Genomic DNA, 24,229 nt, shown 5'->3' with positions numbered 1-24,229 from the left:
TTTATTAACTTTTAATATATTTAACTTTTATTGGTAATTCTATTCGCACACAATACAATTTTTTATTAATATCTCTAGTAAAATATATCTAGCAAAATGAAAAAATCATATATATAAATATTTTTTAATATTTTTCAAATATTAAATTTTTTAAATTAAATCTTTACTTACATGTTTTGCAAGTACTGCACAGAAGATATAAATATGTTGAGCACTTTCCGCGGGTTCAATTAATTTTCTAATCATGCCAGGCAAAGTTAGTGCAACGTCCTTCAATTTTGCGTGCAATAGCGCCCAAGAGTTCAAAATCTGCTCCAAAATATTTGCACCGGTTTCCGATACCGGTCGAACCATCCCGGCAGTAACGAGATACTGCGCGACCAATTCCGCGGCCTTTATCGAATTTCTCCAAACACGCGCCGTTCCATACTTCGTTGGCTTCTCACCGCTAAGCCTTTGGACCAATTCAAGCCCGTCGTTGAGGTCCATTAATTTTAACTGTAACAAAGCGCAGTTATGAATTCCAGCACGGCAATATTCGCACAGAACGCAAAACACGCCTTTCTTCAAAGTAACGAATCGACCTTCTAAACTCATTTACCATAATTCTACTTTTCCACGATTCCAATTGTTTGAAAGACATATTTTTAAATTTTCTGACTACATCCTTATATTTTTGCAGATCTTGGAAAATTAAGCAAGTAGGTCAATGTGATTCATGGCATAGCAATCTGGCATTTTCGATGATGCTTTCTTGAAGCATTAGATGTATCATAATTTTACTTCTTCGAACTAGATAAATTGGTTTAAAATCCGGGAATAGTTCTTTTTTGTGTAAACAATTACCTGATTGTACATTGAACTGTACTGAATTAAATATTGTATATCTATTGATTGTTGTTGGTATAATATATTACTATTTAAATGATTATATAGATATATTATGAATTTACTCTAATATTTAACAGTAGAGAAAATAAAAAAAAAATGATATTCTCGATTAATAAAAAAAACCTATTATGATTGAGCTTCATTTTCTCGTCAAAAAATCGCCTTCTCGGATTAAGGATATCACTTGAAATTTGGAGATCTGTATATTTTTGTATTTTAGCAACTTCAATTGAAATCAAATAAACATCCCTTGCAATAATTTGACATTTTTGATCGACACTTACTTGAGCGAAAATATCTTGCGTGCGTTTCAATTTGTACAAGAGGACGATGTACACGTCGATCATGTAGTGGACGTGATGAGACTCCGAGAGTGACCGCAGCTGATCGCTTCGTCTGAGGGAGCGCACGCACGCGGCAGCGAGGTTCACCGCTATGTCCTCGCAGCGGTCCTCGCAGAGTATCTTCAGTCTCATCGTCAGCAGCTCGCCATCCTCCGAACAGCAGAATTCTGAAAGTACGTTTTCTTGTGGTTGCCATTCAACAACGCCGCAACTATTTACAGGATGCGAGAAAATTATATATCGTTGATGATATCATTTGCTAATTAAATTTAATTATTAAAGAACTTATTCAGGCATCACCGACTACTCTCGGTCAGAATTAAAATAAAATCAAAGGCCAATTCGGTCACAATTAAAATAAAATAAAATAAACATCATAAATGTATGCAGAAAATAAAAATTTCTCGAATAATATTGGTATAAATGATAATGATATAAATGGTACTTCTAGTTTTTTCTCTATGAATTCGCGATATACAGCGATTTAAAGATAGCTGAACAAAGTTAAGAAATTGAAGAGACACAATTGGACAAGTAAAATAATCTTGTCAGTGATTGCAAGAATAATTAAGAAAGATAGATTATTATCGTATATTTGTATATATATATCTATCAATGTGTGAGTAAATTTGTCTTTAAAATAAATATAGAATCTCCGGAAGATTGCTTCATTTTGTGTGTAATTTTGATCAGTTATATATTTTTAGAAAAACAAATAAAACTTTATTCCATCTACAATTAATGCTAAAAAAAATATGCATACAAAATAGAGAACAATTATCATTCCCAATTTTTATATTTAATTTTTATATTAAATTAAAATTAAGATTCCATGAACCTCTACATCAACCAGTAGATAACGTAATTAATCTGGCATTACTAAAGCACAATATAATAAGTTCCAGGTACTATAAACATAATAATATTTTCCAACTGTTAATAAAAAAACTTTTAAAATGATTTAAAATAGATTCTATCAATTTTATTGATATAATTTGAATATAATTTAAAGATCGAAAATTTAAAATATTCTAAAAAGTTCATGCTACCACACAACTTAAGATTAATTCTTAGATTAACTGTAGTTTTTAATAAATTCCACTTTAATAATCGTGCTACATTTCATTTTTATTTTAGTAACGCCGGGTTAAGTTAAGGGTTGGACAAGTGCGCGCAAATATATTTGTTCAAACAACCTACTTTTCCAAGATTGGGCGCAAAATGTATTATAAGATGATACGTGATCTTTTTATTCATATTTAAAATGGGATTAAAACCATTATATATCGAAATGACGATAATTCGTCTTTTCTTACCCTCCTCATGTTCGGAATCCGGTTGGCCGTTAAATATGCTGTCGAGGCCGGGATGCGTCCATGGATTGTTCGCCAAAGCCCGCAAAGTGGTACACCTGGATGCAGCGGGATGTTGCACCAGCTGAGTTATACACCTCGCAAGCAGTACGTCGAGGTGTGTTTTGGAGGCTGGTGACAATTTCGGCCACTCCCCGCGCAATACAATTGTCAATGTATGTCTGCACAAAGAAGGACAATAGCATGAGTCGTAATATGAAAAAACGGGCAGCAGGACATGTTTGCGCGGACTTGTTTTCGTATTTGTTTTCCAACATTTTGCGCCCTACATCAACGGTGCCTATCACGAAGCTGAATGTTAAAATAAGAAGAGAGAAAGAGGTATCATTTTGAAAAATCAGAATTTCTGCATAGAGTTTAAGGGGATTGTAAGGCAAATGCAATATGTTAAGAATTACTTGAAAAAATAAGATTATTCTAAATTGCATTTTAAAAGTAATACAAAAAAATTAGAGTTGACCAAATCTGAATCAAAAGTTATTTCAATAAAAAGTAATATTTTTTAAATTTGTACTCTAATAGAAATATATGAAAATGTATTATAAAATAATGATGAAAATTTCAATTTTTTTATATAAGTATTTTATAAATTCAAAAATATTTATGTAAAGTTACATTGAGATGCAGACATTAATTGTTCAGTAAATAAATAAAATATTTATTTGTTATAAAAACTAATTGACGAATCTCAATGAAACTTTGCATAAGTCATTTTTAGTATTGAAAATATTTATATAAAAAAATTAGATTTTTATTATTTTTAAAATTTTTGTTTATAATAATAAAATTAATATCAAATAAAATAAATAATCTGTAAAAATGTGCTCAATAAAAATGTTATGAACACAACTTTCACATGTATGTAGTTTGTTTAAAGCATAAATATTATATACATTTGTTTTATGCCCTTACAATCCTCTAAACAAATTGATTAACTTTTCTTTTTCTCTTTCAACTCATTTTTAAACCAATAATATTTAATATTATATATGTTATATAATTATTAGGTGTTGGAATTAATTCGTAGCGTTTTTAATGAAAGAATGTTATTTATTTCACATGAGCATTAAAAAATACATTAATGAAAGTACTTCCCATCACTTGTAAAACGCTACGAATTAATTCCAACATCTAATAGATTTATATTTTAAGAAGAGAGTGTGTTGGATGAAAAGGAGAGATTAATTTAGATCCTGTTAATTCGCGATAATTTGTTGCTCCATCTTAGTATTAGCGATCATAAAATCATGAAAAACTCATTGGAAATAAAATTAGATTAAAAGTCCGGCTTCTTGATTACTTATTCACGTCTAATTCACTCTCAAGATTTAATTCATCCACCAACAACAATGCCGAACGGCTCGCTAATCAGACCTCCATTACGGAAAACTGGAAACTTCGCGAAGAATAATGTTTCTCGCGCATCCCTTTTTGGACCATCCTGTACCCGTAGGGTGCCTCGGTTGTATACCCGTCACGTTAACGTGAATTTGCGTCGCATTGCTATTCAAAATTCCGGGATCGTTTGTATGACGGTGCTACATACGTGCAGATTCATTACTCAGTGCAGTCTGTTTCTCTCTCCACTTCTCTATCTCTCTCATGCTTTTTCTCTCTCTCATCACGTTCATATGCCGTAGAACGACACTGTTACATCGAAACTCGTTTCACGCTACCTTTGTGTCGAAAAAGCTCCGGCCGGTAATATAAAAAAAGTCGACTGTGTACATGCTGTGCGTTAAATGGGTCAAATACGGATGGAGAGATCTCATAATGCAATAATAATGAACATAATTAAGTGGTATAAATATACTTGGTCCCGACATTATACATTCAATTATTTAAATACTTAAATAAGGTAATGATATAGTAATGTAAACTAAAAGAATATTTAAAAAATTCTCACTCACTCTGAACTCATTATTTCTAAAAGAAGCGTTTAAAAAATTACACGCGATAAAAATGTCGTGTATTTCCAGCTTACAAAAATACAAAAATAGACTATTGGTTTGTTGAGTGAGTTTAACTCTTATCATCTATTTTTCTAATTAAAATACAAACTTTTGTACAACTATTACGTTATTGAAAATTAAAAATCAAAGTAGAAATCACGTGACATTTTTTTAATGATTTAATTTGATTATAATTACAATACATTCATAATATCGATAATTTGACGTACAAAAATAGACTATTAATGCTTTAGACTTTAGACTATTGAAATGAATTCGGTTTATCAAGAAATGTAGATCATTATTACGATACATCTTTAATATCGGTATCTTTACAAAAATAGACTACTGATATTGTTGAATGAGTTCGACTTATCATCCTTTTTTCAATTAAAATATAAACATTTGCATAATTATTTCACATAAAAAATTTCATATTGAAAAAAGTCACAATATAGAGATCACACGGTATCTACCTTTTTCCAACAATGTTGCGACAATGAATAATCACAGTTATGCAACGGTGTATTCTCTCGCCCGTAGGTACGTGTCTTTGCGAAACAAGTTCCCCGTTAATCGAGGGTCGCATAATCGCGGATGCAACAACAACGATCGACGGACGACGTGTACCCACCTGTGAGCCCATTCTATGAGAGACTGGATGGCCTCAGGCGGTGCCACAGAAATATAATTGCCGACATGCTCCCAGGCTGCCAGAAGCGCATTCGCCTTGTCGACGTACTTCTTTTTGTTGTCACTCAGCGTCGCCTCGAACCCCTGCGAAGCGAAGAAGTCGTTGGCTCGATTAAGAGGAACAGGAAAATCGAAGAACGAAGGGTTGCTACAATAGGGAGGAACAGTAAACGTCAGTATCAATGCGAGATACGACGATTCATCCTGATGAATAGCATCGCGTTTTTCGTATTTGTACTGAACCCTTCGATATTCTCTAATTGTTGATTGTCTTGTTCAGTTAAAAGTATATTCCCTACCTCGTCTAATTACAAATCGTATTAATTTATCTGCAGATATTTGCTATTTGCGTTGGCGGTAAACAACTAATATTACCTTACCTTAAGTAACTCTAATTAATTAACTCAATGTGTTTGTCTGTTTCTATATCTTATGTATCTTTCAGCTTCCTATACCCATCTTCGCTTTCAGTCCGTCTATCTATCTTTCATTTCTACCCACACACATTTCCGCACATTTAATAAATTAGATTTGTAGAACTAAAATGTAAAATATATACACTCTTGCCCCTTTAAAGATTTATATTTGTTTTCACTGAAGGTATCGAAATACATTAAATACATTAATATTACATATTGCAGTACTAATGTTATTAATTTGACATTGAAGACAATATTTAACGTTGAGTTCTGAAATAAAATTAAAAAGCAGAGTATGTCCATAATTAATTGACATTGATAAATTGATTCATCGATCACATTGAGAGATCAAGAAGTGCAAGAGAAAATAAAGAAATATAAATCCAGAAAAGATAGACATGTGGAAAAGATCATCGACAGAGAAAGAAACTCAAAGTTTTTACTCGCAAAGAAAGAACGAAATACTGAAAGCCATGACCTGGTAAAACGTTCCTTGAAGAACAATATTTTTTAACGCTCGATACATCAGCATACTCGACAATTTTACATCGGCGATATGACATGTATTGCGTAAAAAAATACGTTATTGTCGCGTGTGGAAATAGCTTTTCGATTATGCAATTTCTTGGAACACGCTGCTTTCGTGAGAAGAAGATTATCTTTATTGCAAAGTAATATAAGTTTGAAATTAAAATGCATAGCTACATAATAAAAATTTATAGATATTAAAGCGACACAAAAAAAAGAAAAAAGAGAGAAGAAAGAAGAATTTTAATAAATCTGAATGCTGCAAAAGGACAATTATTATAAAAATTATCTAAAAGAAGAATACGATTCTCAGATATACAGAATTAAGCTTCTTCAATACTTGAATAGCGGAAGGGTTGTAAAGGAGCTTAACTATGCCATACGTTCCCAAGAACGTTCTGTAAGAACCGACAACGTCGGTTTCGAGAATCGAAGGAGTTTCCATTTTGAATGGGTTAAAAGCGACCCTACTGCATCTGTGCGCTTGTTTCTTTCAGTAGAAAGCGCGGCCGCACATAACAAGCGTAATGACATTTATCCAGGGGACTTTGAAGCGACATTCCCTTGGCAAACAATGTTTACCAAGGACCACGTAGTTCCGCGGAGGATTGATAACGCGGTTAAAGCTGTGGGGTTATTCGGGAATCGTATTATTCAAAGCAATTACCTGCGCGCGCTAAGGTTCGTGCAAGATGAAAAAAGGTGAACCGAGTCACAAAATAAAACTCATTTCCCTCATCGAGGACATGGTGGAAGTACTTCCACCATGCATCGAGGATTTTACATGAGAATCGATTCGTATATTCACATATTTCCCTTCAGGATTTTCCGCTGATCACAGTTTTCGAAAGAAAAAGCCACTTCCTTCATTACAAACATTTATCACAACAAATAATTATATATAATAATAAAAATAGTGTAATAAAATATAATAAGAAATTCTTTCATTATTATTTGTTCGATAAATATATTATATAAAATTTGATATTTAATATTTTACTTTTATACGAAAATTAAAATATTCGTAAAAGCTTCGTTAATTTCAATTATAATTTTATTATTATAATTAATAAGTAATGCTACAGAAGACTTCAAGCATCGTTATCGAGACGATTATTTTATCGATAAGATATTTTGGGACCGCAATATTTTATGCAGGATAAAAACTTCGATATACCTACACTCAAAAAAGTGATCTTGCAAACGAAAATTATCTAAGTACGAAAAATAGATAAATTTTTAACAAGTACTGCGATATTGGATATGTATTGTATCTAATCACATAGATGACAGAGGTAGAATTTAGTTTTTTGTTATAAATTCTATGCGTAAGAAAAGATTAGCTGCAACAAATTAAAGTAATAGTAAAATATGGCATAGTATTTTTAATTGGCTGCAACAGCCAATTTTTGATTGCAGCAAATTTTTGTTTGCGTTATCCTATCCGCAATATCAGTATAAGATTTCAATAGGCTAACGTAACTAAAAATTGGCTGCTGCAATCAATTAAAACTGCTGTGCCATATTCAGCTAATCTTTTCTTTCAGTGTATAATACATAATTTTCTATCTGATACAAAAAACAGCTATAATTCTAGCTGGAGCAGCAAAATATTGTTTGTGAAATATATAGCGTGAAACGCATCAAAAAGACGATTTGTGTCAATTCGGTGCACTACCGTAAACATGTTAGATCGGATGGGATTCAGCATAAAACCTCAAATATACCTGGAGATTGGAACGAATTTGACATGGCAAATTCGTCGAGTAAATGTCACCTCTTGATTTCCATTGGTTCTTTTTGTTAATCGCAGTTCGATGCATCTCGATTCACTAACGTTTCGTCGTGTACAGGATATGCACAAAAAAGCGCAGCTACAAACGCTTTTTAGAAATATATTTTGACCGCCACTAAAAATTAAAGAAAAAGATGAAAAACGTTAACGATGATCTAAAAACGTTTCCATTTTGATAAAATTTCTCGCACAGTTTATGACTTTTCGTGATTACACTGAGAGAAAAATGTCGAAATATTGCGAAACAAATGTTACTTACGAAATTTGATTGCAATGAGGAAATATACATTTCTGTGAAATATATCTTATTTCTGTGAAATATATTTCATTTCTGTAAAATATATCTCATTAATTGCAAAAAAAAAAATAAAATTGATGACTTGTTTGCTAGGAATAAAATTTTATTTGATCTGTACTTAAATAAATATTTATTTCAGTGAAATAAATAAATTCATTACAAATATATTTTTAAGCATCTTTTTCTCAGTGCAGCTTTGTAAAAATAATAAACAATATTTAACTAAAAATAAATGAATAAACTAACTATAACCTGTAAATAATATCGATGATAGTAATAATAACGATAGTAGCAGAATTCCTCTTGTTTTGTCAATTATTAACTAAAAGATATCGAGACTTATGTTACTTCCGCACACTCGTAACGTTACCATCAAGAACATGGAAAACGTTTTTCCTTTGTTCGCAAACATTTCTCTTCACATATTTGAAAGGAGTATTTCCTCCGTCAAGAGACGGAGAAAATATAGAAGTTCTTATCTATCTCGGCAAAGTCTTTATGTCACATAATATTATTCTGTTTGCTATCTTCTGACATATTTCGTTCGTGCGCATTTATCGTGTCAAAAGATAAAGATTGCCAAAAGCAATAACGATATCAAAGATGAGAATTGAAGGATTCGATGTAACGAAGGGTTCAGTGTAATAGATGTATTGTTAAATTCATAACGTCAAATTATATTCATTTTGACTTCTTTTTAATCATTTAATAGGTCGCTTTTATTTAATATGTCGTTAATTTAACTAAAACAACTTGAGTTAATTATAAATAATTTAATTCAAATATTATTTAATTCAAATTTAGTTTATTATTATTAAGTTTATTATTATTAGGCATATGTTAATATGAACGTTGTTGTACTTTGAAACTAACTACAGAAAAGGATTAATTTACATTTTAATACATTTTGATATGGAAGTTAAAAGTAACAAAATATCATTTAACTCAAGGAGTTGCCATTATTCCTTTAATAATATCTAACAATGAACCGTTCGAGTCTTCAGAGCATAAAAACTCAAGCTAAATTAATTTCCACTCGACTATATTATTAAGAGAGATTGATTTAAGAGAGGTTGATTAAGAAAGATTGATTTATCTATGTTTTTCATTTTGTAATTTATATTAATAAATAAGACATACCTTTACCGCCAAAATATATTCTTGTCCCTTGGAGCTCGTAAACGAACCACTGTGCGCCGCTGGAACCACCGACGATTGAAGCTGTAAAAATAAAACAATGATAATATTAAAAAATATTCAGAAATGTTGGCACTATCATACTTTCTTACGCTAAAATTAAACTTCAAGCGTTTTTAGACCTAACACCGGATGCGGCACTAAAGGAATACAAATTAGCATTCGCGAAAGTATCGGTTTCAGGAAGGGATAGGTATTTTTAAACTTAGTTGCAGTGTGACTCGTCCTAGAATCGTTCCGCATGCAATGTAATCGGTCACGTTCGCTCGCGTATTACACGAACGATATCAGAGAGCTAGCAGCTGGCATTTAATGTTGCGAACGCGTTGCGAATGCAATTTGGTGCAAAATCGGGGAAGAAAAAAACCGAAGGGAAAGATGTCATTCTCGCAGGGCGCACGCCCTGAGGAATTACCAGCGACGGCATTCCCGGCCGACGCGACGTATCCAAGAACATACTCGACACGTCGCCCACAAATTTCCCGCGAATGCGCCCGATGTATCGTGCATCCGGAATACCGAGGGGTGTGCGGCGAGATTCTCGGAGTGCGACGTGGGAGGGCCGCGTCTTTGCACCCGCGATCGGCGAAAAACCGCGAGAGACGTGGGGATAAACACAGTGTGAGACCCGAGACACGATGGCGCTCCTTTAACCCGCCTACGCGCGGATCTCCGACATAAAGAGAGGGAAGAATCCGGAGCATTTCATCATAATGGATCACGAGACTCGTCCATACCTCACTATGCAGTATAAAACTGCAGAAGAAACTCAATTCTCCGATTTTAAAAAATAGAAATGTTACACTGAAAGAGAAAAGGATTGGTTGCTGCAGCAAATTAGATGGTAAAATATGACATAGTATTTTTAATTGGCTGCTGCAATTAAAAATTGGCTGCTGCAGCCAATTAAAAATGCTATGCCATATTTTACCATCTAATTTACTGCAGCAGCCAATTTTTTTTTCAGCGTACGGATAAAATAAATTTGTTATTAAATTAATCAGTGCATTCTTTTTAGAACGAAAAATATTTAGGATGAGAAGAATGTAAATGTATTCATAGAATAAAAATCTCGAAAATTTTTAAAATTTAAAAACGCTCTCGCGTTTCATATATGATTTTTTAATTATTATACAGCACCTTCATGGAAATAAGCATGTGCGAGCTCGATATGCCTGTGCAACAAGTTTTCGTAAATCTTTAAAGGCTGCGAGCACGCGAGATTATTATAGCAAAACGCTGCAACGTGATGTCCTACCTGTGCAATACGACAACGGCTACGTCACAAATCAATTGTAATGTTGGCTTTTATTATGAAATACGGGTCAATAAGTTCTCCCGAGGCAATTTCCTTCTGTGTGCTCGCACATGTATGAGCCATACGACCGCAACATTTATCCTGTGCTGAATGTAATCAGTGCGGAACGTCACAGTTGCAGTTTCGGCGCTTTTTTTATTTTTTTATTTTTTTTATATCGAACACTTCGTCAAATGATCTAATATAACGGATATATACACTAAAATAAAAGTGTTTGGTATTTATGACTATTTGCATGATAAAGTAGTTATGATAAGAAGCTCCATTTTTATTATTGCTACACGTTAGTGATATTAACTGTACATGTGTAACATAACAATAATAACGAGCTTCTAATCATAATTACTTTATCATGCAATTATAGTCACAAATATCAATTCTTTTAAACATGAAAAAATATTTACTGTAAATTATGATAATTTCAAATATAATCGCAATTATATAATAAATATAATTTTTTTGAATTAATTTACTATTTATGGTAATAATAATTAAAAAAGATATATTAAGAAAAATTAAAGATTCCCAAACAACATGTACATGATTATTATTAATAATATTATATTTGCATTAAATATAATTTAATATAATTAATATTATATTAAAACAATTATAAATATATAGTTGTCTCAAAAAAAGAAACAACTATTTTTTAGTTAAATTACAGTAGTTATATTTTTCCTCTCAGTATACCATATCAAATATATAGCGATATAATATCGTTCAAATTATTTAATTTCATCGTGAAAATAAATTTAAAAAAAAACTATTTTTAAAAACTGCGTTTTGTTGGTCTAAAATATTCACGATATTTATAGGATACCTCGAGTTTTTAGCATCTTTGTTATTTTAATAGCATTTCTCTTTTGTTGGCAGTTTTACTTCTCACCAAACATAATTCCTCTCTTACAATGCTGCAACTTTTCGGATACACATTTTTATACACAGCTCCAATTTTATTCTGGCTTATTCAATTTTTTGCAAACTTTTTTCTCGTGATCATTTTAGTTTTTAATCCGTTCCATTGCGCGCGTTTTCGCGATGTGTGAGTAAGTTCGCTCGCAATCCGCTTAGCGTTATCATGTGACAAAAGCGCCGGAAATATCGAGCGCGACCCAGGCTTAATTTCGCGGCATTTTATCAAAATCGATTTATCCGTCGGGCTCGGACCGATCTCATTCGCGAATCTATGGATTGATTCGACGGCACGACCAACTTTCCGGAGAATTACGAATCTAGGTCAAATGGATCCATCGCGTAATAACTTTTGAGGTTGACATTGAGGCAGCGCGAAATTCCTCGAGGCTTTCATCCGTTTGAACGATAGTACGAAAAATGGAATGCTTGCGTCTGTCATATAGACTATTATAGATAGATCTGATAGTTCACAGAGCATTATTATTATTATTGTATTGTTATTATTAACAATTTAATTTAAGCTTTACTTGCTAAATTATTATTTAATATTAAAAATAGAAAAAGCGCAAATATGTGGGATTACAATTTAATTAAAAGTTGAAGTATTAAAAAGATATAATCCTCTCGTGCTGTCAATTTTTTTTTCATTTTACATTGTGAAAAGTTTATCAGAACTTTACTGTGTGCCCCTCATATCTCTGCCATTTTAATTTTATATTTTCATGGAACATTCATTATACGACGCACAGAAGAAAATAGCAGGTCAATCAAATGTAATCCAGATGGCAATAAAAATTGCCAGGAGCAGGTGCGAGGACTTACGATTTCTTTTCCAAGCACGCACGCTGCCCGATCGTTAGACTGGAGCTTTATTCGAAAGCACAACTCGCAAGCTTGGTTACTTACACAGAAAGTCCCCCGACCTCTTCCGCCATCGCCGCGTAACTTTGCCCATTTGCAACTTTCGTGTTGCGCCCTCCCCCCCGCAAACCACCCTTCTCTGCCCGTGGAGAGGACTTCGTTTCCCCCGATTTCGTTTTCTTTCCGACGAAAATGGTTTTACGTTCTCACATAACAAATCCCGCAGACGGCGCGGAAGAGAAACCCCATTAATATTCCTTTTTTCTCACTCGTAATTTCCGTTTCCGTGATCCCGAGGTGGACAAACGTTAGGATAGCGTCTCTGCTTTTCTGCAAAGTGCTATTTCACGAGACGTGAGGAAACAAGCTTATGAAGAAGGGATGATATAGAATAGCAAGATGTTCTTCTCAAAAGAGATTTAAAGTTCAGTTTTCTTAAACCAGACAATGCATACATAGTCAGATTAATTCTAAAGTTAAAATGTAGATATTTATATTCTTCAAAAATAAAGATATAAATAATAATTGTAAACTATAATATTAAGTACTTGATTATTTAAAATTGAATTCAGATTAAAATTTAATCTTTTTATGTCAAGACAAAATACATGACGAACTAACTAAAGAAAGTTAATTGGAAACTTCTGCTATTTATTGATATATTTAATCTTTAACCTATAGTCACGGTTCAATCTTTTTATTGCATAAATTTATTCCATGCATATCTTGAAACCTTATTTGATCTTCTTGAAGAATATTTATTCTGAATAAAAAAATCTGTTCTATTTCAAATAACAGTTTCAGAGCGTTGCTATTCACGCAAGATCAAATCGACGATACAATAGAAACAATTAAACTTCCTGTTATAGCAGTTTCTCGATCGATTTTGGATTAAACGAATATTATTGTTTACCAAAATACCATAGATGTCCAAACATGTAACAAACAAATATTTGAATAAAAATTATAACTATGAAATTTCAATAAAATAAATGCTTTACATCGAGGGCTTCCCGTAAAATTCATTAGCATTAATGGAATTGTTGTTTCGTATGATTGCAAGTGGTTATTAATTTGCTATGTATTCAGTGCGTCATTCAATATGCAGTGAATACGTAAATCGTTCAATACGTGATAGCAAAGAGAATCGCGTCAGAATCCAATTATATTCTTCCCGTCTTTTTTAATGATTGCTTTCTGTAGAATGTATTACAGTATTATTATATTGTAGAATTTAACAAGCTATTAAAAATACACGTCAAATCATTTATGTATAAGACCGAATAAAGAGCGACTAGTTCTTACATACATTTTAATCACGTCGTAATTATAATTGGATTTTGAAAGTATTTATAATTTAATTCTTTGAAATGTACTTCCAAATATACAGTCTCAGAATGATCGGCAAATATTTCGTGCGCAGAAAGGACTTACTATGTGTAAGTCCTCTACCTCGAAAGTTCTCTACCTATTTTGCAATTTTCGCAATAGTTAACGAGATATTAATTGCTAAATATCGCCGAATATTGGTTTTCAATAATTTTTTACCCTGGTATTATCAACTTTACAGAAAAACAGCAAGAGACAAAAATTGTTTACTTTTTTCTCATAAAATTCTAAGAATTTTTTATCAACTTTTTACTGCATTTTCTTGTTTAAACTATTTTTACTAACATGAGAAAATGCGGTATTAAAAAATTCTGAAAAAATTCTCAGAACTCTATGAGAAGAGAATAAACAATTTTTGTCTCTGCTATTTTTCTGTAAAGTTGATAGTACCAGGGTAAAAAAATATTGAAAACCAATATTCGGCGATATTTAGCAATTAACATATTGTTTTTTACGAAAATTACAAAATGGTAGACTTTTCGACTCAATAATAGTCCGCTCTACATACACACAAAATACGTTTGACGTTCATTCTGGGATATCCTATATATATGTATGTGTATACAGATTTTTATATTCATAAACGTTTTCATATACTTTTATATAATCGGCCACGACATTTTGTTTTTAGTATAAAATATAATATTAAATATATTAATATAAATATACTATATAAATTTATTGTAAATGTTTTACTCTCAAGAATTTACTATTTAGAAATACTATTAATAAATACAAAAGAAAATATTTTATTTCTTCTTTAGCTGTCGAATATCTTGATTTCTAAAACTAGTTTTCTATAAACTTTATCCGCTTAAAGTGGACAGAATAGTTCTAACTTAAAAAGTAGAGAGAAAAAGAAATTTCTTTTATATATTGGAAATAAAAATAAATCTCGCAGCAACATAAAATGCAGGTCGTATCGGTTTTCTAATTTGGCGCAGCATCCGCTCGTGAAGCCGACAATCGATATATATATGTACAATTATTAATAAGAAATTACTATTTTGAGATACATTAATTATATTTGGAAAATTCTGATGTCTGCTGTTGAAGGAACGGCGCGTGTCGCCGACGCATTTTGCGATCTCATTCTGATAATCGACAGCCGATACGTCACGAGGGATATCTGATATCAACCAATATCTCGCAAGGAAATAATGCAGGATCCATTAAAAAGACGAAATAGACAACCGCTGAATCGTTCAAGAATACCGTGCCGCAAAGCACAGTATGATATGGATTATTAAATACAATAATATATCTATAATAATATATCCAAAGGTATATTATATTTGCGAGGTTAAAATTATAATTTAATTATCTGAGAGTTAATGAGCTTTCTAATTTTCTCTCCCAATTGTACATCGAAAACAACAATTATTATCTAGCCGACTGGTTAAGTTCTGTAAAATTGATTTGATTCCAAGCATAAAAACCAGTATAAATCAACGCTAAATTTAAAACGCGAATAATTAACACTACATGACGCATCGCTTTTAATGCTTATCAAAAATTTCTGTGGATTAAAATTCGAATTAATATTTAACAATAAGTTCGTCTATCGCTTGGAAAGATAATCTGATAAGTATAAAGTATTTGTATAACAAGGGTATAAATGAAGCAATATTTTAATGAGAGAGTGTAAGAGAGAGAGAGAGAGAGAGAGAGAGAAGAGAAGAGAATTTAATAATCTCTCCCCTATAAAATATTTATTTGCGATAACTGTATGTAGGTATTTATATAACAGACAATACAAATAATCATAAGGCTATTAATTATGTTATTGGAACATTCCAATGTTCAAATTTATTCCTGCCTGCAGTATATAAATAAAAATAAAGTAAAAACTTTTCGCTTTAGTCTATTTCAGAGATATAACATATTTGAATGATTAAATTATATCTAACGGAATTCTGACCTCTACAGTGAATTGAAAAGTGAATTAATGTTTCAACAATAGAAAGGCTGCCACAACTGAGCACAATAGGAAACAGAGGGCCTCTTACTAAACTTCTCGACAAATCTTCAAATGCATGCTTGAAGAAAAGAAATCATTGCTTCTCTTGCAAAAGTCATCGTGCAAAATGTAATATTTTCATTGACGTAAACATCTTCCTTAGAATCTGACGTTGTTTATTTTATTCTATCCTTGAATTTTAGAAAATACAACACATGGAGATAAGGAACAAATAAAATATCAAGGCGTTTTCCCTTGTCTCGTTTTGGAAAACGATCGTACACGGAGAATGGTACGAAAGCAATGCAGCGATCACGTAATTCTTTGGGAAATTGCCAAGTCAAGTATAACGTTCAACGGAAAAAAGTAGATTCGACAGACCGACGAAGACCGGTATGCGGGACATTCGATGAATTTATACGCAATATTCATTGATTGCTCTGTTCGCAATATACTCTGCCTGTCTTCCGACAGTAATTTACGACTTCTCAGTATAAAACTGAAATAAAACTAAAGCTGTGTTGTTCTCCTCTAAAATATTAGAATATTTTTAATATGTCATATCCATAGAAAATACTTCCGAATACAATGTTGTTACTTTTTATCTATCATAAAATAGAATTAATACAAAGCCGATTATATTTATTGCCATCAGAAATATTTTACTCTTAAATATGGAAAATTCTTAAATCTAGAATAAAATTAAACAGTGTCGTGACTTATTTCGAGCTTATAATTAGAATAACTTTAAATTAATACAAATAACATAAGAATATAAATACTATATAATATTATAAACGTTTCGGTTTACAAAGCCTTCTTCAGTGTTAAAACGCAGAAATACAATATTAAATTAACAAACTAAATAAATAACAAATACAATGAAAAATTTGTTTTAAATCATCAGTGGTAAAGTATCAATATATAAAGAAATCGAACATCAAAATGTGTTAAGACAGATTACAATAAGATAAGAAGATTAAAATACTTCGATCAACAGGAGATTACATGGTGTCCTTCGATAAAATAATTTTGCTAAATTCCTCGGTTGAAATCGAGAATCCAGTTTGTCGCAAACTTGTATTAAACGATTTGAGAATGCATTTGTTATGAATATTTTATAATATTTTGTAGAATGCAAGAACATGTATTAAAGTAATATAATTAATGTGAATGAGTATAGGATCAAAATAATTCACGTTAATTTATATAAAATATACTGCAATTAAAACTCTCAAACAGAGATCTGGTCAAGTACGTTAAAATTAGAAGTTGATTGTTTTTCGTTTAAAAATTGACTGATGTAGGTTAAATAAAAGTAAGTCAATAAAATCAAATATAAAAACAAGTTCAAAACTGTGATAATTTATGTTCACGTATATCGTCAAATATATTAAAATAAGAGGTGTCCAATAATTCAGTATCTTTTATTAAATTTAAACCGTTTTTTTTGTTCTTATATATCATTTCAGAAATATTTTTTTGCGATAATTTTTTTCAAAATCAAGAACTAACATTTTCCCAATTATTGCAATATATTTATTTCCCAATAAAATTATGATTGGTGATATGTTTCGAGATTACTGAGTGTTTGGACTGGTCTAATTTTATATTATTATGATGTTCTTTAATCCTTGTCTGTAATTGTCTCTTTGTTTGGCCAATGTAAGAAGCATCACAGTTATTATAATTTATATATAACGTTATTATTTCTATTATGTTGATTTTTGTCTTTACGAACGTTGATAAATTTATTAAGCTTGTTTAAACACCTATAGCCTATATTTTTTAGAAAATATATGAGCATTTTCACTCTAATTCTAGAATAAAATAATCTTGGATATCGATTTCAAATACTGAACGATAATAGCAAATTTTAATAAAGTTGTTTGAATAGTTCTAAATAAATATTTACTAAATGTAAACATGTACTTATTTGATACAAAAACTATTAATTTGATTTGACTATCATTTTTTTGTTAAATAAATATTTATTTATTGTAAATAAATGGTTACTTGGTTGACTATTGAAAAGAAAAATGTATTAAGATTTAATGATTTTCTTTTCAGATTTTAAAGATTTATAAAACGTAAGAATATATAAACTGAAATATATATTATTATTTATCTCAAGATAATCAAGATTCACAATAAGTCAATCTTATTTAATTCGAAGAAGGAAAATAAAAATTATCGATTTAATCTTATTATTTTATTTTTATACTAAATAAGATTGCGATAAGAATATTTTTTATCTCGTTATCAGAAGTCCTTCCTGAGAGGACAATTTCATGAATTTTATGTATTCCAAACGAATCCATTCCGAAAGTTATTAAACGTGAATTGATAGCCCTTCCGGCTTTTCCATGTCAGAAACCGTGACAAAAAGTAATAGCAGCTACGAAGACCGAATATGAATTCCAATGTGCGTTCTTAGCAAGGATCTTTGGTCATGCGAGGATACTTGGAGGGGAATAAGATCGATTTTTTCGTTGGTACAGCAAGGATAAAATCGCTGACGAAGATGATCGGATAGTCCAAAAGGGGTCTTCCCCTTCCTAGTTGCTTACGTTTGTGTCACGGCCGTAATGGCCACGAGGTCATCGACCGACCCTTTTGCGATTCCTGCTATTACAGCAGGTACAAGTCTAGTAGCATCAATGAGCCCTTACTTTCACTACCTACATCGTGTTAAATTATATTCAAGGCTTACTTGCTTTTCTTATCAACAATGATAAAATTAAGAAGATAGCACAAATAATAATTTTATATTATTAGAAAATTATTCAAAATTATCTCAAAATATATGAGATATTTATTAGCGTTAAAAGAGAGTATAATAATTTATTTATATAAATACAATATTATCCAATATTTATTTTTTAAAAGATTTTTACAATTGATTAATTTCCCTTCGATGTTAAAGCTTCCGGCTAAATTTTTACAGCAATTATTATTATTATTATAAATGCAAATTGCGTATTTTCTTGTATCGTTTAGTATTGTCGCCGTAAGCGTTTAATATCATTGTAGTCGTGCTCGCGTCGATAAAATCAAAAGACTTGAACTATATTGCACGTCGAGTTACACAAACAGATAAATCTTAATTCCGGGGAAATAGAACGGTAAAATACCACGCTGTTTTCCCGCGATCCCCTTGATCGGCATTTTTTCAAATCGACAAAATGAAACGCGCGGACGGGACGGGAACGTAAACCCCACGGCGTTTATTGCACGAACGTTTATACCTCTCTCTATATCTCTCAGAACCAATGTGTGTAAAAATGGACCGACCAAGCGCTGGATTATTCGCGTGGAATTCCGCGGTTGTATACGTCCAAAGCTTTGAGCTTTGAAATTCCTTTCTGCCGATACTGACAGCCAATTAGCGCGATGACGCGGGCGTGCGCGTGCGAGCACTCTCCTCCTCTTCATCGCTCTTATATCTGCACGCGAAATCGGAAGCAAAGAGGATTAAGCTCACCACACGCTCTTCTCCTTCTCGATTGCCAGGTTCAAAGTTCATGATTCTGTGTCGATGCGAGTACTGTAAAATAAGGTTAAATTGCACTGCCATAAAAGTGGTAGCAGACGACGACACGTTTCAATGCTGCGCGAATATCAAATTTATATTTGCTTAAAGTTATTGGAAAAAAAAAAAGAAAATATTTTAGTTACGTAATAGTTGTATGTCTCAGTACAAACTTTAAAACTTAAACGATAAAAATATCTAGAAAATTGCTGAAGATATAACGTAGTATGTATGACACAGACGATTGCTCTCAACATCGAGAAAATTCAAGTTTTTAATCGAGATTTCTCGATATTGTGACATTCCATACTGATAACTCACGAACGAGAACTGCTACGATCGCGAAGTTATGCGATGTAATGGAAGAAAAAAAAAACTAGGTCTCTCGATTTTTAAACATCATTTCACCAGTACGAAAAGGATGCAATTGTCAAATAAAGAACGATTAAGAAGAAGAAAATTCAAATGGTTTTGCTTCGAAAAATATAAGGATTTTTGTTCAAAGGACAAAAAAATTTTGCCGAAAATAAATTGGAATTAAAAAAAGCAATGCTTTTGTTGGAAGACAAAATACGAAAGGAGATAAAGTGTGAAAAATTTACTACCAATATATGAATCCCTTAGTTAATAAGTGACATAAGTTCAAAATTAGAAAAAATGCGTTTGTTATAGAAGTAGAAAGTATTAAGAATGTTTGTTTTATCTATATTAATTTAATTTATTTTTATTTTGTTTTTATGTTCATAAAAAATAAAAATCAATTTTGTATCATAAAGTGACCATAAAAAAAGCTGGACTTAAGTCACTATTCCAGATATTTTTACGATAACTTTATGATGTAAAATTGATTTTTATTTTTTATGAATATAAAAACGAAATAGAAATTAATTAAATTGATAGATAAGACAAACGTTCTTAATACTTTCTATTTCTATAACAAACGCATTTTTCCTAATTTTGGACTTATGCTACTTATCAATTAAGAGACTCATATAGTCTGCAGGTAAAGACAAATGATGTGTGTGTGTGTGTGTGTGTGTGTGTGTGTGTGTGTATGGTCTAGATATTTTTATCATTTAAGTTTTAAAGCACTGAGTGCAGATGAATGTAAATTAGTTTACATATTTTCAATGTTAATAAATAATTTAACCATTTTAATTACATATTTTTTGTTACGATAATCTCACAACGTTAAAAGGATTATTTAAAATTATTTATTAATACTGAAAATAAGTAAACTAATTTACATTCAATTGTACCAATGTTACGTTAATTCTCTCAACGAAAAACGTTATAAGTTGATAACAATTCAACAAAAAATATGTTCGTTTATTATAAATCGAGATATGGGTATTTCGTATATCGCAATCGCTTAAATAAAGTATAACAGAAAGAAGAATAAAAAAAAATAAAAACATTAATCTGTAGAAGATATCGATTTAAGATTTAGGTACCACAGAGAGTTAGGGAATTTACGATGTTGGTATAATAAAAAGCATTTTAGGAATGTATATATATTTTGTCTAGTGCATATACGCACATGGATTCGTTTGGTTGACGTGGATGTCAAATATCGGTTGGAACGACAGTAGAAGTGGCCGATACACTAACGTGGACGATACTTTATTTCCAGAATGAGAACAGTTTACGGTCCGTCCAACTCGAATCTGAATAGCGTACTATGCGAAGCAGCCAGATCGATTCTTTCGCCTGAAAAGTTAGTCTTTTATTCCAAAAGAATAACAACGGTCTCTCTCTCGATCTCGGCTTCTCCCCACGCGCCGAACGTCGAGGCGCCTGTATTGGATATCCGCGTCTTACAAAGTACTTGGCTCATCCGAGAAAAGAAAAATATTTTCCACCACATGCGCAGCCGCCATCGTAATCTCACGTCAAGGTGATGTCGGAAAACTAAACACGTATTCCCAGCGTTCGTATATATTTACTTTTTTCCTCTTTTATTATTTATTACGCCTTTGCCCTGCCGCCGTAATATAGTTTCATATACCTTTACATACAGCAGGGCAGTGACATACAAGTGCAATCCTAATTATTAATATATGTATGCAAATGAATGTTAAAACCAAAAAGTAAATTTTAAACGTGCAATTAATTTCATGTATAATTAATTAATATTAACAGATAGGAATGAATAAATCAGGAATAATAAGAGACTATAAATTTAGACACGTGGTTAAAATTGATATGAATTTATATCAAATAATTTGTAACATGTTGTTTGCCTCTCTGGACGAAATTCATTTACATTCATATTTGTAAAATGAAAGTTTAATATATATTTTGTATAATATAATGTTCTAAATTCAGAAGGGGAGATTTTGTTGTAAAACTATCAAATGCTTACTTTGCATGATTTTCAAAGTTTGCAAACAATTCAACGATTGAAAAAATTCAGTCGAACGAGATACGAATTTGTTAAAGATTGCTAAAAAGAAAGTTGAATGACTTTGTAAAATTAAAACGTCCTTTTCCAGCGAAAAAAAAAACTGTCTCGTGCGAATAAAAACTCTTTATCTATTAATGTCAACTTCTATTAAATTCAGTTTGCTATATAAATGGGATTATTCGTGTCGGATTATGCTGTGAAATAAAATTTCTTGCTGCATCCTTTTTAGTCTTGTCAAATATCAACTGCTAACTCTCCTCACATCTTCTGTTCGTTCCATCGCCATTTCTCTCCGTCTGCGGTGCCTCGCGTAAGATTAATCGGCGCTACTTCTTATTGGTTGCTTCTGCTTATTCGTGACGAACGGCAATTATTCTCTCTTCAACGTCTCACGGCAGAACTAAACCTGAGTCTCGCACATACGAGTCTATCGATTTCGAAGTACAGTGCGCGGAGTTTTGTTTTAAATGGTGGAATCATTATCTTCTGAAAAAAATATGCAAATGAAATCGCCCATTCGATTACTCATTTGCGAGGAATATTCCAATTTTTTATAAAGTTCGTTTGCTTCTCTTCTCTATTCAGCGAATCGAGAAAAAAATAATTTATAAAAATGGAAACTAAAGCTGCAATCGCTCATGTTTGTTCGATATAATTAATGAATTATTATAGTATCGTTGAGTTCAATTTAAAGAGTTTTTTTTTTTAATCGATTGAGTGAGGAATAAAATACTCTTATGTAAAGAATATTGCAAAAAATATGTAATTTATTTTTGAATAGATGATAAGAAATAATCAATTTTATCGTCCCGAAGAGATATATATATTTTCAACTTTAGTCATCATGAAGTCAATTTGACATCATATGATTAATTAAAAGTTAAGTTTCAAAAGTTAAGTTTCTGAAAATAGCAAATATGGTCTCGAAATTTGCTTCTAAAAATATAGATGTTGGCTTTCAACTCGCAAGACTGAAAACGCCAATATTAAACAGAAACGCGACAAGATGCGATCGTTTGAAGCTTAACAGGGCAGAAGCAAGGGAAGTTTATCTTCGTTCCTGACTTGAAAGCAAACGTCGGCAGCGAGTAACTAGATCCGCCAGAGCGACGTGTTATCACTTCGCGCTTAGATTCGCTATCGCGCCAATTTGCACGTGAATACTTTCTCGCACGTTAGTCTCACGAATTATTCGCTCTTTCCGTTAAAATTTCCTGAAATTCGCTTCTCGCAATTCCAGTTTTGTATGACTAATGTTACCTAAGAGATATATCAGATAACGCGAAAAAATGGAGTACCATAAGAAAACTAGAACAAATTAAAAACGGATGAAAAATAAAAAAAAAGATTAAAGAATATAAATTATTAATGTGTTACTTCTCGTTTTTCACGTTTTTCATCTTATATTTTATCTTAATTCAATATTATTAAATACGTCATTAATGAATAACAGATTCACAGTAGAATATTCATTTACGCGAAAACAACATTTTGCTAAAATATCTAAAAATTTAATTAGATACAGATCTGAAAATAATTTTAGTTAGACTATCAAAATAATTTTACTGGACTATCAAAATAATTATGTAGAACGCTAAAGCTAGTTGCTAAAATATCAAACTGTTTGCAGCATTGATCATTAAGTTTAAGCATCTTATATATATAATTATTTCGATAATTCAAAAAAAAATTTTTTATATCTGTATCTGTTTATATTTTTCATGTATACACTTTAACTAATGAGATTTATAGTTCTATTTAAAAGATGGAAAATCATTACAATTGTGTCAGTAATCTTATTTAGAAAAGATACGATCGATATTCATACAAAAGCTATCTATAAAGCACATTTATTTTGAGATACTATATATATATATATATATATATATATATGAGATGAGGCGAATTGGGGTTGACACTTTTTTTTAGGATGGCGAGATTATCTTCGATGTATTCCTTGTAACTGCGTACGCATACACGTGCATCGGTTATCTCAAGGCAGCCAGATCACTCCACATGGGTAATGTTGCGTTCAAAAAAAGAAGGCAACGTCTAAGTAACCGGGCATGTCACTGAAAAGAAAGATTGGCTGAATATGGCATAGCATTTAAAAATGGTGCTGCAACCAAAAATTAATTGCTGCAGCCAATTAAAAATGCTATGCCATATTTTACCATCTAAATTGTTTCAGCAGCCAATCTTTTGTTTTAGTATACTTATGTCAGGAATTAGAAGTATTTACACGAAACTTTGTTTATATTATTTGTTTATATTATTAATCTCAAATGCTTTTTTAAATATAGTATTATAATTTAATTGTAATCTTTAAATACAATTAGACAATAATATTGTAT

The 24,229-nt window shown here is 31.4% G+C and overlaps 1 protein-coding gene and 1 long non-coding RNA gene across 4 annotated transcripts in view; both read right to left on the bottom strand.

The window, feature by feature from the left end:
• LOC105145383 (uncharacterized) overlaps positions 1-24,229 on the bottom strand; it is a 79,085-nt gene that overhangs the window by 15,163 nt on the left and 39,693 nt on the right. For 2 of the 3 annotated variants that reach the window (XM_011054879.2, XM_011054880.2), the window contains exons 2-6: positions 9,434-9,514; positions 5,195-5,337; positions 2,552-2,769; positions 1,176-1,402; positions 172-498 (exon numbers count right to left, since the gene is read on the bottom strand). In XM_011054879.2, the coding sequence (XP_011053181.2) occupies positions 172-498; positions 1,176-1,402; positions 2,552-2,769; positions 5,195-5,337; positions 9,434-9,514 (996 nt within the window). Of the gene's footprint in view, positions 1-171; positions 499-1,175; positions 1,403-2,551; positions 2,770-5,194; positions 5,338-7,927; positions 8,078-9,433; positions 9,515-24,229 lie in introns of those variants that run through there. The other variant, XM_087407279.1, reaches the window with a different exon arrangement.
• Positions 10,968-23,714, bottom strand: LOC147909266 (uncharacterized). Its single transcript, XR_015545490.1, has 2 exons — positions 21,009-23,714; positions 10,968-19,483 (listed from the first exon to the last, which is right to left on the bottom strand). It is a non-coding gene; the product is annotated as an uncharacterized LOC147909266 (long non-coding RNA).

This window comes from Acromyrmex echinatior, chromosome 6 (genome assembly GCF_024713525.1).
Source record: "Acromyrmex echinatior isolate Ae372 chromosome 6, ASM2471352v2, whole genome shotgun sequence".
Taxonomy (NCBI): Eukaryota; Metazoa; Arthropoda; class Insecta; order Hymenoptera; family Formicidae; genus Acromyrmex; species Acromyrmex echinatior.
The sequence above is the reverse complement of the archived record's forward strand: the minus strand, read 5'-3'. Positions and strand labels throughout refer to the sequence as shown.